The 18,854-nt window shown below is 37.6% G+C and overlaps 1 protein-coding gene across 1 annotated transcript in view; it reads left to right on the forward strand.

Moving 5' to 3' along the window:
* The window catches only part of LOC139735237 (calcium-activated chloride channel regulator 1-like), a 31,942-nt gene extending 18,224 nt beyond the window's left edge, over window positions 1-13,718 (forward strand). The window contains exons 6-18 of the mRNA XM_071645991.1: window positions 229-359; window positions 1,412-1,633; window positions 3,187-3,379; window positions 4,148-4,260; window positions 5,065-5,179; window positions 6,472-6,602; window positions 7,527-7,806; window positions 8,254-8,448; window positions 8,990-9,235; window positions 10,347-10,641; window positions 10,806-11,026; window positions 12,560-12,618; window positions 13,572-13,718. Of these exons, the coding sequence (XP_071502092.1) occupies window positions 229-359; window positions 1,412-1,633; window positions 3,187-3,379; window positions 4,148-4,260; window positions 5,065-5,179; window positions 6,472-6,602; window positions 7,527-7,806; window positions 8,254-8,448; window positions 8,990-9,235; window positions 10,347-10,641; window positions 10,806-11,026; window positions 12,560-12,618; window positions 13,572-13,718 (2,348 nt within the window). The remainder of the gene's footprint in view (window positions 1-228; window positions 360-1,411; window positions 1,634-3,186; window positions 3,380-4,147; window positions 4,261-5,064; window positions 5,180-6,471; window positions 6,603-7,526; window positions 7,807-8,253; window positions 8,449-8,989; window positions 9,236-10,346; window positions 10,642-10,805; window positions 11,027-12,559; window positions 12,619-13,571) is intronic.
* The last annotated feature ends 5,136 nt before the right edge of the window (window positions 13,719-18,854 follow it).

Genomic DNA, 18,854 nt, shown 5'->3' on the forward strand with positions numbered 1-18,854 from the left:
CGTGGATGAGTCCCTATCTTATATATATACACACACACACAAACACACACACACATATATATATATATATATATATATATATATATATATATATATATTACAATACCAATAAATCTACACAAAAAACATCTTATTCTTAACGTTATATACCAAACACATTTTGCTAAAGAAAAAAATAAAACATTGTCACACTGAAGTCATATCTATTTTTTGGCTTGTTATCTCAAGACACATCGATTTCATCCCCAAATCTGACGTCAGCTGACCTCACTCCAACCTTCAACCTCGTTCAGTTCGACTTTGCAAGAGACGCTTGTAGAGTTGTTTTGGTAATCGATACATCAGGAAGCATGAGCACTGTAAGTTAAGTCGTTATTTTATCAAAGTGATAATTTTATATAATTTTGTATCATGACCTTGGTACAGCCCCCATAATTTAGGCTCTTCGAAACAAAACAAAACACTACTGGCCCCTAATAGGCATAACTACGAGCTCTACCCTTAACCCCCATCCCTAAGGGAGCTATTCATATTTTGGGTTGTAATTTGTATTCATAATATTTGCCTCATCCCCACCTGTGACACACCCAAACACACACACACTTGTAAACACGCCAAGGAAACCCAGGGGACCGAGGAATGTTTATAAAATACTAGAACCATGAGTGCATTATAGAGTTGAGCATGTTCAAGTTCAAGTATGGTGCCATGCAGTAAGTGCATTACTCGAGGTATATCGTAAAATAGGGTGATATGCCTTTTTTAGGGGGGGGGGGGCTGGGAACCAATTTTCATATTGCTAAGTCCTTCTTTAAAAATGTATGGTTCAATTTTCACCAGGATGTATGGGCATTATCAGTCAGATGTACAAATGGGAACCATGCCCGGAAGTAGAGAATTTTCATTAAAAAAAACCCCAAGATTTTATATAGAATCAGATATCATAGACCTTTTTTTATAATTGCTAAATTCTTCTTGGATAATCATTAGTCTGAAACAATGAGTGAAAGGTGAACTTGCGTCATACTCAGGTGTGCTCAAGACTCACTGAGCGTCTATTCCCTCTTCTTCTTCTTCTTCTTGTTTTATTTTGTTATGTTTTAATTTTGGGAGGGGGAATTCATCCTGACTTATCTCTTCAAAGGTGCATTTTGCACGGAGCAGAAAAATGAAAATGATCAAAACATTATCATAACATCTTATAAAGCCTCTTTTCTTGTATGTCGAAACCTTATGAGGCTAACGTATAACAACAAGGGCACTACTTTAAAGAAAGAGATTTGAACCTGTACAATTAAATGCGCGCCTTATAAGCTTTACACATTTTTAGAAAAGCGGATGATAATCATTAGAATTCGTGCAATCTCGTAGAAGACCTTATCATTTTTTTTTGTTCAATTTCTTTCAATAGAACAACAGAATAACTCGCGTTATCAGCGCCGCTACGACATTTGTGGACCTGATTCCCCTTGGGTCCTGGGTTGGCATAGTCACTTTCACAAGTTCAGCAGTAACCAGGCACGGGCTGACTCTAGTCGCCAGTGAGACGGAACGCGCATCCCTCAGCAATGTCCTGTCCCTTGGAGCTAGTGGAGGTACTTGTATTGGATGTGGTCTAGAGAGAGGTCTTCAGGTAAGAATAATGACCTTTAAACTTCCGTAAACTTGCGTAAATATTCAATCTTGAGTGATACACGCCATTAAAACCAAGACAACAACAACAACAACAATCCGTAAATATTCTTAGGGGAATGATAAACTCCAGATAAATTCAAATTACAACAACAACATCAGCTACATCCGTTTAAACGAGAATATCATCGGACTTTTAAATCTAAAACATACATACTCAAAATCTCAATGTTCAACCTAGCCTATGTGTCATGGTATAACGTCAACCACAGAGAACAGGGACTGAAATTATTAAAAGAAATGACAAGGGTGAGAGCCGACAATTTGTTTTATTTGTTTGTTTGTTTGTTTGTGTGTGTGTGTGTGTGTGTGTGTGTGTGTTTCGCGTGCTATCGCCAACGAAACTATGATATCGGTCACAACCCTCTATGTGAATTAGATTAGATGATGACGTCAGCCTACAACTTTTCTTTTGACCTTCAAAGATGTATCTTTCGCGAAGCTTTTCTTCAATCTGCATCAAAAGATCCTCTTGTAAATACTTCGCATTAATGACTTCTGAAAGACAAAGTATTGATACAATTTTATCGAAATAATTTTTTCCTCATATTTAATCAAGAATCACTGAGAAAATTTAAAGTATGGTTGTTGAAAAAAAAAACATTTTCATGGTCTATTGTGAGTGAAATTACTTCCTTGGGGAAATAGTTCGTGTTACTGACAGGTTTTTATGTGGAATGTGGTTATAGAATATGACTGAGCACCGTTGTCACACCGGGTCACACGCTAAACATCCCTCGGATAGGACATGTAGAGGTCCCGCATGTGAGAGAGAGAGTCTCAACTCATGCGCGTATTCAAAGATCTCGCTTTATTTATTCATCTCAAAGAGCAGGGTGCATATCCCGCGGAAGTGGTACCATGTCGCATCTAACTAGACCTCAAACCATGGATGACCAGCTAGTGCAGCTGAATATGAGACATCTAACCATCATCTCGAATGAAACAGAAAAACATGAAACATAGGGAGATGAGGTGGCTCAGTCGGCAGCGCATCTGCCTCCGACCCAAGCGACCCTCGTTCGATACCCGAGTCTTGACTGAGCAATGTTGTGTGTAAGCATACCGTCCCCTCTAGCAAGAGGCAAAACACTCTGTCCCTCACATAAGACAAAAAAAAAATGGAGGTCCCGTGTATGAGAGAGTCACAACTCATGTACGTTCATTAAGATCCCGCTTCATTCATGCATCGCAAAGAGGTGTTTAACCCGGTGAAGTGGTCCCATCTGACATCCTACTGGACCCTATGGAATATAGTGTAGTTGAATATGAGATATCCAGTCATCTTCTCAGACGGAAAATAAAAATATGAAACATCAGCAAACACAGTCGAACATGTATTTTAGAGTTAATGTTTAATCGCGTAGTGGTTGTTGCATGGAACTAGAGTAATCCCATTGTCATGATCGTCGACTGCAGTTGTGCGATTCACAGGTTCCATAATCATTATTTGCAAATTTTGGAGTATAATTCTCTTGTTATACGATCAACCAGGTGTTGAGATCACATCCCTCTGGGGATACCCAAGGAGGTATCATCTTCCTCATGAGTGATGGACTTGATAGCGGCATAGTCGGTCATTCTGTGAGAAACACACTCCGGGATCCAGACACAGGTGTCCGGGTCAACATCCTCACCATCGAGCAATCCACATCAGATCAGCTCCACCCTATAGCAGAGGAAACTGGTATTATCTAATGTTGATTCTAACATCTAACATCATAACATATATAGAGAAAACTGAGGGGATGGCGAAACGTGGATTAACTTGACATTCAGTGATACAAGTCATGTGTGACCTAACTTTAAAAGAAATAGCATGAAATAACAACGTATGAAAGATCAACTTAGAAACATGTTAAAAGCATCTCACAAGCAAAGATAAGGCGGACCTTTTGTGGGGAATCTACCCTCGTTAATGCTAACTGCCTGCGGTCAACTCAACCTTTCGTCGATTTGTATGCTAAAGGGTCCACTTTATCCAAAGATGGGCAGTTACTGGTAGTTACTGGCAGCTTCTACGAAACAGCTTGTATTCATCTATGTTCGCTGTTGTATTCAAGAACTACTTGCAGTTGTATTTTACCTTGTCTACCTAATCACTCATATAACTTATGATATTTTATTAAAGAAGATAGATCATAATTTTATTTTTGATTGTTGAGGGTGATTGGCTTAAAAGTTTTTTTTTAGAAGTAAAGTGGCCATGTTCAAATATATATGGTGAGAGGAAACGGAGACAAATTGTGATGGAATTATTGGGATCGTGATTTCTGTTTGAGATAAAGTTGTTTTTTTTTTTAATGATGTCAACTGGCACCAGAGAGTATGCATTCCGAAAGTCATCTCTTTTTAATGAAAATAAAGTGAAATATGACACTTTTTTATAGTGTCACCTTCGACTGCTTATTTCAAAAAAAAATTGTATTTACTTTCTTTTTCTTGGATGAAACAGGTGGATCTGCGGTATCGTATGACGTGAATTCCGCGTCCAATTCAATTAATGACGCACTGCAGGAGTTGGTGCGTGAATGTGGAGAACTGACTAACGTGTCGACCAGCATATCAGTAAATATGTCAGCTACATTTAACTAACCCCAGTTAAGGAAATGATGGTCTGCATATGTTAACTTGTATGTATGAACATTCAATGTATTGGAAATAAGAATATCCTATAGTGCAACTTAGACTGCTTTATGACCAATGAAATCTGCGTACACTTCGAAGCAATAAATGAAGTAGGTGAGAATAACTTTCTGAGCAACATGGAGATTCTTATATTTCTTTTTGGGTCTGTAAATTCTAGAATAAAACCCCTATTTTGGAATCTTTTCAGGCTTACTTAAAAAATAACACAGAATAGAATATAGAATTTAAAAAAAAAAGAAAGGTAAAATTGCCACACATTTCCAAAAAGGGAGTGTGAAATTTAATATTAAACAGTGAAGTTAACCTGCAAGGTATTTTTGTCATATTTGTTTGATATGTAATGTTCTATGTATTCATTTCGTTATGCTGCATCTTTTTTTCCTATATTATGTGATTCTGTAATTCGCTTGCTGTAAATGCAATCTATTTTTGACCAATAGATACTAAATTATGGGGAAAAAAAACTTACTAAGGACTGGTGTTGACAAAATACATTTTCGCATTTGAAAGTGCAATTCCATGTTTTTGTTTTTGTTTTTTACTTTATGTCTCACGAACAGAATAAAATCAGGCTGATAGAATAATTAACCCTCCGTCAAAATGGGGCATGAAATTGTTAAAAGGTAACGATAAGTGTACGTGGCTGTATTATAACGCCTCCAATGACATAATGTAACTCGGTTTTAAATGCAATCATTTTTTTCTTGTCTCGATGTTTTCCAGTTACTAAGCGAAGCGTTTACTTTGAATTCTGGAGCTAATCAAACTGGAAATGTTTGGTTCGACGCCCTCATTGGAAGGAACACTCGTTTTCTGCTGACATACACAAATGCTGGAGGTATTATGACCATTAAATATGTTAAGGAAGAAAACCACTCCAGAATTTCATGAGATAATTTCACAAGAAAGACAAAAAAAAAAAACAAACATGCTGAACAGTGCAAAAATATTGAAATCCGGATAAGAAATCAGGAAGTTGTCGGAGAACGCTTCTTGATGCAGTGGTTATGAATATTCAAATCAGCAAAGTTCTTATTCATTTCATATACAGAAGTGACAAAAATCTCATATTTTACCTGTATAGATATAAAATGTGCCATAAAACCACCCAAAATAAATAAGAATAGATGTCAACTCTGATACATTTTGGTATGGGAATATGCTTTTACCTGTATTAGCCAAAAATTACAATTTTTTCCGAATTTCATATACAACATATATAAAATATTGTAAGGGCATGACATCATCAACACATTCATAAGAATGTTCACAAGCCTGATCAAGAAATGTATTCCGAAAAAAAAATGAAACTTCAAAATATGATACCTTTCATGTTTCTTATCTATTCGACTCTTTCCCTTTTTCTTCTGTTGTGTAGGGAAGATTTTTGTCTTTCTTTTAGAGTTTATTTACTTGTGGGATGGATTTCCTTTTTTAGGGCACTGCACAGTAAGTGTTACAGTTCTTGTACATATGTGTTAACATTATTGTAGGTATTTACCTCGAAGAAAAAAGAGAAAATGAACATATTCTATTCGAAAAATTTATGTGACATCTTCTTATCCACTCCTTGCAAGAGACAAGGAATGAGAATGTATAGAGACGACCAAGAAAAAAAATATATACAATGTAATAAATGACCTGAAACAAGCAGAATTTCTGTTTCGATCTGCACAGACCAAGTCACAGCTCCTGACCAGTATAACAGGTCAGGAGAGGGCCGAGAATAGTTAAATGATGACAAAAAGTAAACTTGTAAGGTAGATGGATTAGTTGCGTTTGCATTAGCATTGGTGGGTGTACCGTACGAGTCAAGTTAACCAGTTATAATCCTGCTGCGCTGTTTTCAGCAAGAGCATTTATCTTTAACGCTCGTCTGCATGTGAGTGTATTTACAAGAGTATTTCGTAGTGTGAGCTCGTTGATGCTTTATTCGGGGAAAAAAGGTGTTTTTTTCCGGGGTGGGGGTAATGTCGTACACATTCACATAAATTAGGCAGAATTTTCATAAAGTGTAATTTTGAATACTTATGCTTGAATGATTGTATATAAAATTGCCAATCTGCTATTGTATATAAGTAGTATATTAGCGTCAACATCCTTTATAGGCTGAGTTATCATTTCTTCCAGGTATTACCACTTCAGGAATAACGGTCTCCATCACTCGCCCCGACAACACCGTGATATCATCAACCAGTCCCGAGTACGATGAAAATATATCGAGAAGAACGATAACAATAACGATATTTGGTGTGGCGCAGGTATAGAACTGAACATTCGTAATAGAATCCCAACTCCACACTCAGCCGAGTTTGTGTCAAGATTCCTAGACAAGACAAGTTCCCTGCATTTTACTTTTTTAAGTTTGTGATCTACAACCTCTCATTATAGACCATGCAGTAAGTGTGTCCTCGGTAACAATGTGTACCTGAGAATACTCCATTCGGCAGTGTTCGCAATACGTACGCGATTGTGCCGGCCACGTTTTGGATTTATATCAAATACGACACGGGCGCTCCACCAGCCATAAAGTGTCTCAACGAATGTTGTTAAAATTTTGAATAGAGGATCGCTAGAATGCAGAATATGTAAAATTTCAGTGATCACAGGGAGACGAGTCCTTCTTTAGTATGGTAGACCTTTCTCCAAGTGCTCACAGAGCATAACAGAGCGTATATCCATCATAGTATGTCCACTTATTAGTATAGTGTATTATTTAACCTCTTTGCACAGAGCGCTGTGCGCCATACCAGATTTCTATCAAAAAGTGGGACAACATAACTGAGCACGATCAACGAGATCAAAACAGAGGTTTGGATGTATATCAGAAATCACGCAGGCAGGCCTAACCTCTTTGACGCCGTTGGAATACCAGATGTTCTTCTTGTGTTGAAAAAAGAAAGAAATGGGAGCACCATGTTATTTTGGTATAAAAAGCAGGTCCTTCATGATGTACTCTCAAGTCACATTCTTTGATGATATACTTCCGTTGCGTGACAACGTGTATTTCTTCTGAAATAGCTTTACACAATTGAGCATAAGGTAGATAATTTATGAAGTGATAATGATTTTATTTTATTTTCACTTTTCTATGTATCATTAACATGAAATGGCATCTATTACAATACAATGTTTATCCAGTTGATTGAGCATCCACTCTGTTTTATCATCACCCTCAACTATAGAGCGGACAGTGGACGTACAACGTCCAGAATCAAATTAGCTCCACCCAGTCTGTCACGCTATCCATCATGTCAGATCCAGTTTTCGAGGATGAGGACCCAATCACCATCACATCGGAGATCAATAACTCCGTTTTGGACTTCTCGAATGACATCGAACCGGTGGTTTTGTACGCACAGGCCAAAAAGGGTTTTCAACCGGTCATTGCTGCAAGCATCAAGGCTTTTGTCGATCGACCTGGCGGGACACCGTTGGAATTACCGCTGCTAGACAACGGAGCAGGTATCATTTTAACTCATTCCAACGCTTTCCAGTGGCAAATATGAACGCAAAATATATAAAAGTATATTCAAGGGTACTGTTTACCATTGGGAGCAGTGATGTAAAAAGAAATATAAGAGATATCAAATTTGATGCACAATAAATGTAGGTCACTTGTATCACAAAACATCCTAACATAATTCTTATAAAAAAATCGCAACGAAACCTAAAATATATGGAGATATCACTATTTATCTCAATAAACCATAACTTCAGACAGTTTAGTCCGGAATTTTTTTTATTATAATTATTGTTAACATTTTGTATATCTAACAATATTTACCATTGTTTACACTGATTCAATTTTTTTTTTTTGTTTCTATCCCTTACTGACATGTTAGAAGTATCTCGAAGCACTACAGCTGGGTTTTTGTTTCATTTGTAAATTGTAAATAATATCTTTAATAGGGGCAGACATAACTGCAAACGACGGGATATACTCCAGAAATTTCCTTGACTTTACATCAAGTGGTTTCTATGGCCTGAGGATCGTCGCAGAGAATGATGGGAACGCCAAGATCTTAAGCCAACCCAGCGGTTCCAGAGCTCAAGCATACATCAGCTTTAATGATGATGGCACGGTAGCTTCCAGGCCATCGATTGGTATGTTGTACAAAAATGAAAAGGGAATATCAATAGCCCGTTTTTGAGCTTCATTTGTCTCCCGTATGATGTCGGGGCCGCATATTACTCGCTCACATTTGAATGGAAGATTTTTTTTCGCTTTTAAGATAGATATGCTGCGTTTAATTCTTTCGAATGGCATTCTCAATGTTATGCCACGAAAAATATGTGTACGGTTTATGTGGAAGATATATGACATTGCATTCAATTGTGACTTGAAGAAACTACTGTATATGACCACCGGAAATTTCGTGACAACTGTGACGAATGATTGCAGTTACATAAAGTACTTGCTAATAGTGAGATATACACATAGACGTATGTGAAAGCATACCAAATAAGGGACATTTTCTGTAATGGTCTCTATTCTACCTGTCTGAAATGATTCGTGATATTTCAGGAATGAATTGATGTGTAAACATCTTAATTCCTTCGTTGGCGTAATTCCTAAGCACGAAGAGGCAACTTGACAAAGTTCAAACGACTTTAACAGCAACACGATACCTTTCTCATTCGACAGGTAGTTACCCGGTACGTTTTGCAGGCGACATGGTGCAGGAATTGGAGGTTGAAGATGCTCCTTCCTTTGTCAGAGGTTCATCTACTGGATCCACGAGCATCAATAATGTGCCACCCAATATCGTGAACATGGACGTGTTTCCACCGAGCAGAATTCTCGACCTCCAGGTGACTTCGACGTCCGTTGAGAACCTCACTGCCGTGCTGACATGGACCGCACCGGGGGACGATCTCGACTCAGGAACGGGTAAAGGTTTTCATTGACGTTGACACTGACAGAGGATTATTTCAATATACTTTAGCATATTTACACTTCTGCTGGGTACATTTCATGAAGCGTGTTTTTTTTTTCTTTTTCGACAAATTTGTCGAACAAATTTTCTCTCAGTCAGTCAAATGGAAGGATTTCAGCAGCTTGTAACAGTATGTCAGGCAAAATATGTAACAAAACGCTTCATGAAATGCCCCCCTCTCTGATGTCTTTACATGCACTTGGAGCACGTTTAAACAGGAACCGTCCTGCATCGTAGAAACACAATTCTTTTGTATGATTTTCAACTGTTTCTGTGCTACAAATATTAACCAAGTGTCTTGTAATGAAATCAAACAAATAAAACCACAATAAGGTAGTACCTTCAACAAATATAATATATAATAGAATATATATATATATATATATATATATATATAATATATAATATATATATTATATTATATTATATGAAGTAACTCTTCTTTTAAACATTAACATTCCCCGAAACCAACTTTCCATCTCTCTAGTCAGGTTTTGCTAACCCTGACTACATTATGTAGTACATAGACCACATCAGCAATCACATCTGTGCCATCCAGCTCGATATGCTATCAGGGTGTGCTCATTTTACGATCTGCTTACAACGTTTTGAACACGCCCGAAAACCTTACATGTATACTGCCACCAACTCTACCATTGTTGACTTCACAATGAATCGCAGGAGAATCGCAGTCCTGCTCTGGGGAGATCTGTCTGAATTAAAAGGAACAGTTAGAATAGGCATTAGGGCTTTAAAGAGATGGTGTAGGTTCGATTGAGATGGGGATACAGATTTTAACTTTTTGTGAGATGATTAGAAACCACTTACATATGCAATATCAAAGAGCATACAATTCCAGAGGAATGTAAAGTATATTATTTTGTTGAAAATCAGCTTTGAAATGATATCCCAAAACAAAGTAAAACGAAGTAGTCCTCAGGAAAGATTTGACAGTCTGATATGAAAATTTAATAACGCCGTCGCTTTATTAAATTTCTTATATATAGTTGTTTGTGATAGCGAGAATTCGATAAATTGGATTCTGCTCTCATTATTATGTTTCAGCGACATCATATGACATCCGTGTGTCAGACTCTATGGATATGTTGATGTCTGACTTTGAGGGTGCCGCCAGGGTGAATGGTTCAAATTTGCTGGTCCCGCAACCATTCGGGTCGCCGGAAGAATTCGTTGCCTCTGTCGAGAACGTGACGCAGGTGGCTGCTTTCTCCTATTGGTTCGCAATTCGCGCCTCTGACGACAGCGGCAAAAGTGGCGACGTGTCCAACATCGCAGTTGCAACATTCAGGCGTATTATCCCTGTCCCAGATCCTACAACCACAGAAGAGCCAACAACAACGCAAGAAATAATAACAACACAACTAACAACAACACAAGAACTAACAACAACAAAAGAACCGACAACAACACAAGAGCCAACAACTACACAGGAGCCAACAACTACACAAGAGCCAACAACAACACAAGAACCGACAACAACACATGAGCCAACAACTACACAAGAGCCCACGTCTACACAGGAGCCAACAACTACACAAGAGCCAACAACTACACAAGAACCAACAACAACAGAAGAACCAACAACTACACAAGAGCCAACGACTACACAAGAACCAACAACCACCCAAGAACCAACAACAACAGAAGAGCCAACAACTACACAAGATCCAACGACTACACAAGAGCCAACAACTACACAAGAGCCCACGTCTACACAGGAGCAAGCAACTACACAAGAGCCAACAACTACACAAGAACCAACAACTACACAAGAACCAACAACAACAGAAGAACCAACAACTACACAAGAGCCAACTACTACACAAGAGCCAACAACAACACAAGAGCCAACAACTACACAAGAACCGACAACAACACAAGAGCCAACAACTACACAAGAACCAACAACAACGCAAGAGCCAACAACTTCACAAGAGCCAACAACTACACAACAACCAACAACATTAGAACCGACATTAGCCGCTACAACAGTCAAAACTCTGACTATATGTCCATCTAAAGTCTGTCAGAATGGCGGGAGTTTCAACCCGCAAACATGCGCATGCAACTGTCCAACCGGATTCCAAGGGGAAAATTGTCAATGTAAGTTGTAATTCGAAGAATACTTGACAACAGAATAAACTTACAAAAATAAAATATAACATACAAATGCTTGCTTATAGGGGTTGTGTTAAAACAATAAAGCAACTGAAAGATTGTTTTTTAACCGTGCTGAAATATTTTGATTATATTCATATTTTTAAAAGCTAATATTCAGATCATGATGACTACTGTGCATAGCGTAAATTTCACTTCCATGTGAAATTTGCTATCAGCACCGACGCCAAGAGTTTTAGATTTTAACAGCAAACTGGTAACTCTGAAAATAGTTCTAAAACAAATAATACCTAGAGTAGAATTTGTTTTTGTGTGCTTTACTGTTGTGTTCGGCATTGGAATATCTGTCAGTGACCGTGTGAACTTTGCTGTAATAGTATACATGATGATTGGTTTGACTCGGGATATCTAACCATGTTATGCTGGTCACGACTTTAATTTTGGTTGCGTTACACAAACCTTTTATCTTCCTTTTGAAATGTTTGACCAAAACAGCTTTTAAGGAATACCCCTTCGACGTGGTCTTGTGGTTAGAACGAGAACTGTAACATCTCAAACGATGTTAACATTCTTGAACTCTGGAATATTTGAATTCAAAGCAGTCAGTAAAATAAAATCCAAATAATTGTAAACATATCTATCTACAGGAAAGATTTCGAACATTATTTAAAACTCTTTCGGTTTAGCCTAGCGTTCTACAATGTTCATCAATCAACGACAGATTTTCGTGCAGAAATAAGAACTATAGGCTGTTGCATTCGTGTATTTCCACGTGGTCACATTTCTATTAATCAGACTCATATGGCATGTAATTAATTGTCTTCTCCTTTTGTACAATATCCTCTCCTTCTGCCCTTCTATCAATCCGTTGTATACAAGTTCATCGTTAACACTAGTTGTGATTATAGCATATAGAGCATATGGCCTATAGAGCCTTAAAATCGTATTATGGTATTGTAAATGTTATATGAATTAACAAGTACGCATACTCTTATTGTACTTTATCGCAAAATTTCAACATGTAAAGAAGTATGTGTGTATGTGTGTATTCGTTCTTCTGTAAGCTGCGGTGTCTTTGTGTCAAAACATGGGTACCTAACTTAAAACATTCATTTTCACTATCCTGTTAAAATCTGCAGTTGACAAGCAACAGCTTTCGAGTGGAGTACAGCTGTTCTTTGGCATCACGCTTGGAGTGGTAAGTTACGCGAATTAGGATATCCTATTTCTAATAGACCAAGGATGTGTATCCACGAGTCCTTCATCAATTGTACATGATCTTCGTATCGTAAAATTCCATACAAACATGATTGAAAAATCGAGGGCTAAAATGAAAAATTCAGGATTCAGTAATTTTATTCATCCGAAGCTTTAAAAAAAAACTCCCAAAGGAATTTTAATCATGATATTGCGTTCTCGTTTTGGGAGGTGTGCCCGGAACTCGACACTCTTAAACTTGAGGTCCCGAGATCGAATCGAAATTCCCCTGTAGACAAAGATGCTGTACTTGTTTATACCTCGTTAGCTGAGTAATGAAATCAATATGTAACCGTCGATGTTTTAATTACGACGATGATGATAGCACAATGAGAATGCTGGAATCATTTCTTTTCTTACACTGAAGAGACTGCTCTTAAGTGCTTTAATATATAAGGAAAATAAAAAGAGAATTTCACAAAACTTTACTTTTTGAATAAAGTGCACATTTCTTCAACTTGCTGCTGACGTATATTAAGGGTAATATTATTCCCCCTGCCTTCTGAAAGAGAGACGTCGAGTGTTCTTTTGTTATGCGAGAAAAATGGAAATATGTTGAATTTTCTTTATTCTTTCTTTATATCGTTGTACTCATGTGACATCACAAGCTATAGTAGTCTTTTCATCCAGCCGTGACTGGGCAGAAACTTCAAAAATTCATAACTTTTTGACGGATTGTCCGATTTTGCTCAAACTCTCACTGATGTGTTCTACTAATATTGCTGCATTCACTCAACCCACATGTCTATGAAGGTGAACTTGTCCTTTAAATTGCATTACTTCTTCATATTATAAAACATTATATAGTTACAGATCATACCTTTTCATGCAATTTCTCGGCTGTCTTAGCATGTCATTTGTTATTTCAACTGTCTTCTCCTTCGTGTCTCACAGTCCATAAATCTGCTGTCACCTCTTCGCGAGATTGTTGCCGTTGCCATCAATAACTACTGCAACGACGAATTTTCAGTGTGCTGTCCAAATCAAGGACCACGACTCAAGTACGTGCAACATCTTGCTGAAGTTGAAGTTGAAGTTTAAGCGGTATAGGGGAGTAGACGGTTTCCATGACTACACAAATCATTGTTCATATCGTTCACAATAAAGTATGTAATGATGTCAATAACGTCAACACCTTACTGGACTTGCAAACAAATCTTTGATAAATCTGTTTTTATTCAAATTTATGAAGTTCTTCCGTCGTGATGTTTTCATTGCAACTGATTGACAAATTGCCCTACATCGACGTAAATAAATTTGAATAACAAAAGCAGTACCCGCTGCATGCTATAAGGATTAGAACCAACACTTGCTGTCGGGCGAAAGCTCGGTGGTCTAATGGAGATGACGCCTGTCCGGTGATCAGGAGGTCGTGGGTTCGAATCCTGCTCGAGTATGTACGCCCATGATTTTTTATCATGGCTACTACTAAAACACTGATCAATTCAGTGCTTATTTACGTCGATGTAGGGCAATTTGTCAATCAGTTGCAATGAAAACATCACGACGGAAGAACTTCATAAATTTGAATAACAAAAGCAGTACCCGCTGCATGCTATAAGGATTAGAACCAACACTTGCTGTCGGGCGAAAGCTCGGTGGTCTAGTGGAGATGACGCCTGTCCGGTGATCAGGAGGTCGTGGGTTCGAATCCTGCTCGAGTATGTACGCCCATGATTTTTTATCATGGCTACTACTAAAACACTGATCAATTCAGTGCTTATTTACGTCGATGTAGGGCAATTTGTCAATCAGTTGCAATGAAAACATCACGACGGAAGAACTTCATAAATTTGAATAACAAAAGCAGTACCCGCTGCATGCTATAAGGATTAGAACCAACACTTGCTGTCGGGCGAAAGCTCGGTGGTCTAGTGGAGATGACGCCTGTCCGGTGATCAGGAGGTCTTGGGTTCGAATCCTGCTCGAGTATGTACGCCCATGATTTTTTATCATGGCTACTACTAAAACACTGATCAATTCAGTGCTTATTTACGTCGATGTAGGGCAATTTGTCAATCAGTTGCAAATCTGTTTTTGTTGGCAAGTACAGTAAGATTGAATCGATGTACATATTATACATAATTATGTATGTGTGTGTGTGTTCTTCGCTTCCCGTTATGTACTGTACATTGCATCAATGATTTGCTTCAACTATATAAGAGTTCGCAATAAAAAATTTTGTTTGTTTTCAAGCACCGAAGATCTGATTTTTGTGACGTCGGCTCACGTTCTGATAGCGGACGGCTTTCCAGTGGAATCGAGGCTGCAAATCGGTTGTTACGTCACGATCGTCGCTCTTCCCCCGGAAAACCCCGATCTCTGTGCAAATGGAGAATCATCTGGTGGACGACGTCGGCGAGATGTCTACCACCGGATTAAACGCCAAACAGGTTAGTGAGACAGCAATCATTATGCTATACTCTAGTATACGTTTGTCCCCCAACATGAAAGTTATAACAACGTTCTAAAACTTTAAACGTTTTAAATGTAACGGTTATCCCTGTATCGTTTTGAAGCATAGCTACGTAAAGGTATTGTTTACCTTTTGGTGCAGTAATATAAAAAATGTTCGAGATGTTACTTTTGATGCGTATGTGCAGATCAGTTATATCACAAACATCATATAACATACAAAAAATTCGCAATGAATACTAAAATATTAGGGGATATCACTTTTTTCCCTCAATAACATAACTATAGACTTTTTTAACCTAGAAACATTTTAGTCATAACTATTGTTCACATTTTGTATATTTAATCGTACTTGACATTGACTATACTGGTTCAATTTTTTAAATTGGTTGTTTCTATTCGTAACTCACATTTTGGAACTATTTTGAAGTGCTTAAGCTGGGTTTCTACTTCATCTGCAAATGGTAAATTATGCCTTTAAGGATAGCATGCTAAACAATTCACAACCTTTTTCACTGAATTCAGGACAATTTTACCAAAGTCAAACGTTCGAAAAACCATATACATTTTGTGTGTGTGTGTGTGTTTTAGACCAAACGTACATCCCACAGGACCTTCTCCACCAGTCAATTCAGGAGAATATGAAGACCATAGAAGACGCCCTCAATGTCTCGATCGCTGACATCAGCCTACCTACTGTCGACGGTGTTGAACCAACAACCACCCCACCGACGCCCGACACGGAGTTTCCCACATACCTCATTGCCATCATCGCAGTGGTGGCGGTATTATTCGTTGTGATCTTCCTGTCGCTTTGTTTGCTTAGCATGCGCATGTGAGTGTGACGAAATATTGCTTATGACAGGTACATAATTGTATGATGTATGAATAGGTTTTTCACACATCAACGAACATTGCACATGATTTCAAACTCACGTGTGTTGTGTAATGCTTTATGCAAATTCTGCCAGCAAAACAAAACAAAAAAGAGATGATAAACAAGCTCAGATTTGGAATAAGTCTGTCAACCTCTGAAAACAAAGGTTTAATCGATACACAGTCAATTTGATAATTTCATCAAGACAAGAAAAGCAGGCAGAGCGAGTAAAGAATAACGACTAAGGCAGATGTAACAAGGATGTGGTAGTACGTAGTAGATTTCTGAAATTGGATATTATATTCCGTTTACTGAGTAATGACCAACGAAAACATAATGATACATAATATTCGGCTGAATACCTTTAAAGGTAGGGAATCCCGTTTGCATGCCTTAAATGAAGAGTTGTATAAATACACTGGTATGTTGAAGAGAGTATCATTTTAGAAACTCCCATAAAGTATTGAAAGTGGAAGGTAACATTTAGTACATTTTTATTTACCGTTAGATTTTGAATTGAATTTTTTTCGGGGCTCACCGTAAATTCCAGTACATTACTAGGCTAGCTTTGCAGACCCATGCACTACATGTGTGTCCATCATGTATATTTTGTGAAGAAAGTTCATCAAAATTTACAAACATTTCTATACACATTCTTGCCACACACTCTATATGTTATTACTTCAGCTCTTATACTTTTAGATTTGTGTTTATAGATAAAAAAATACAGAAGACTGCAACAAAAAGGCTTAAGTGTGGCTGACACACAGAACTACTGAGTAGTTGAGTTTTGTGCATTATTCAAATTGTAGATAACTGTTGACTTCCCCTAAAAAAGTACCCTGAGGTTCATATTGAATGTTTTGCTGCATTTTGGGAGGTCTGTAAAAGGTATCCCTACCTTTAAGGCCGCGCGTACGTCTCCTAATTTCAATATCAAACTTTGCCTCCCATTAGCGAAGAGGCAATGTTGACAGTATACCTATCATATATAATAACAGCACTTGTCACTGACAAACCATCATTTTCACTATCGACTTCATCAGTGTTGTTCTCATCACATAATCGATTCACTTTGAACATTGCTCATGTGATCGTGATCGCTTGCTTTCATTTCCGTCATGAGACATGAGCCCAACATCAACAGGGCCAATGTACCTGCCCTTAACATGATACCTATTTAAAATTAATAACCATGTTGTTACTTCCTTTTCCATTGTGAAGGCTATTCCTAACTCCGAAAATACAGTATTGAGTGTGTTGTCTTTCTTTTGAAATTCTGTCAGGACTATGGTGAGGGAGGCTCAACTTCATAAAGATGCGAACCCATGGGGACAACGTAAGTAACTGACGTAAATTATTCTTCGTGGGTGTAACTTAAATGTGTCTTTCATTCGCATGGTCTGAATACTGGCAAGGAACTGGGGTCAAAGGTAAGCTTTCTATTATTACTTTCGTTTTCATATGCTTCACGGGATAGCTACTGAATATCAAATTGTTTCTTCCCAGAATACCGACGGGACCATCCTACCATGCGGGCAGACTCCGCCAATTTTTCACTGAGACACCAAGCTGGAAACAGAAAGAGATCAGAAGTGTATTACTCTTCAGCGTCACACACGCCTTCGACTGTTGAGAGAAATGTCCTCGCTGGAAATCATCACTACTACTATTGAGCTTGCCGCTAAACACCACTACAAAAAGGAAAACCAAAAACCCAAAAAACGGAATAGCAAAAGCGTCAATAAGACGACCATGGTAACAGATATGATGGCAACGATAACGCCTTCTATAACCTGCAAAATCAAGAAGTAATTGATGATGATATTGACGTGATAAATATTGTAGATCCTTTTACTTCAAATCAAGTCAAATCTTCTCAGCATAACACTGAATCTCTGAATCATACACAAGTGGCCAGGTTTTTGTATGAATAAGATAATGCCTTCTATAATCTACAAAATCTAGATGTACAGGCTGTAACTGAAAATGATATAGACGTAACGAATATTCTAGTTCATTTTACTTTAGATTAAGTCAAATGTTCCTAGTGGAACACTCTCTAACTCATTATCCCAAATCAAATCAAATATGAAAATGCCTTCTATAATCTACGCTTATGATGATCGTCCCCTGCATTTCATTTTTATCATTTCCTATTGCTTCCTTTCATATATGATATTCGTTCTTGAAAAAAAAAGAAAATGTATGTAAGATCCAAACGTTACGAATATTAGCTGTGTAAATGACTATGTAAGTATTTTGTTGATTTTTATTGATTTTGAAATGCAGAAATAAAAACTGAACTGAACTGAACTGAAACCAACGAGTAATATTGGTAATGATATTGATGTATATTGTTCAGTTTACTTCAGATCTTGTCAAATCTTCCAAGTGGAACACTGAATCTCCTAATTATACCCAGGTGACCAGTTTGTATGAATAAAATAAGTGCAGTTAATAACAACCCAAACCGTGGAAACGTGATAACGAAAGTATCAGAATATGGAAAAGAGATTGTTTGGTTCATTTCATATTTCGTTGCGATCAAAATGTACTTGAATTATACCTGCTATCGGGCAAATCTTCTATTCTTTTTCAAAGTGGAATAGTTATTATGAGTTTATTGATAAAGACACAGTTTTTTCACCATTTACCTTTAGACTGTATATGGAGTTTGAACTCATTGTTACCACTTACAACACATTCAAGCATGTATCCAGTGAGTTAGCAAAAAAGATTATCGATCGCAATCATGGATGTTGTATATACTGTACATAGGTGGTAGCTTGGTCGAGGCCCTAAGTACATCAAACTTACCCTCTTTTTTCATTTGAGTTGAGATTGGCACATAGAAAACCCATAGTAATGCACATTGTCTATAT

This window comes from Diadema antillarum, unplaced genomic scaffold (assembly GCF_040938485.1).
Source record: "Diadema antillarum isolate AM-2024a unplaced genomic scaffold, OU_Dant_1.0 seq00000566_RagTag, whole genome shotgun sequence".
Lineage (NCBI taxonomy): Eukaryota > Metazoa > Echinodermata > Echinoidea > Diadematoida > Diadematidae > Diadema > Diadema antillarum.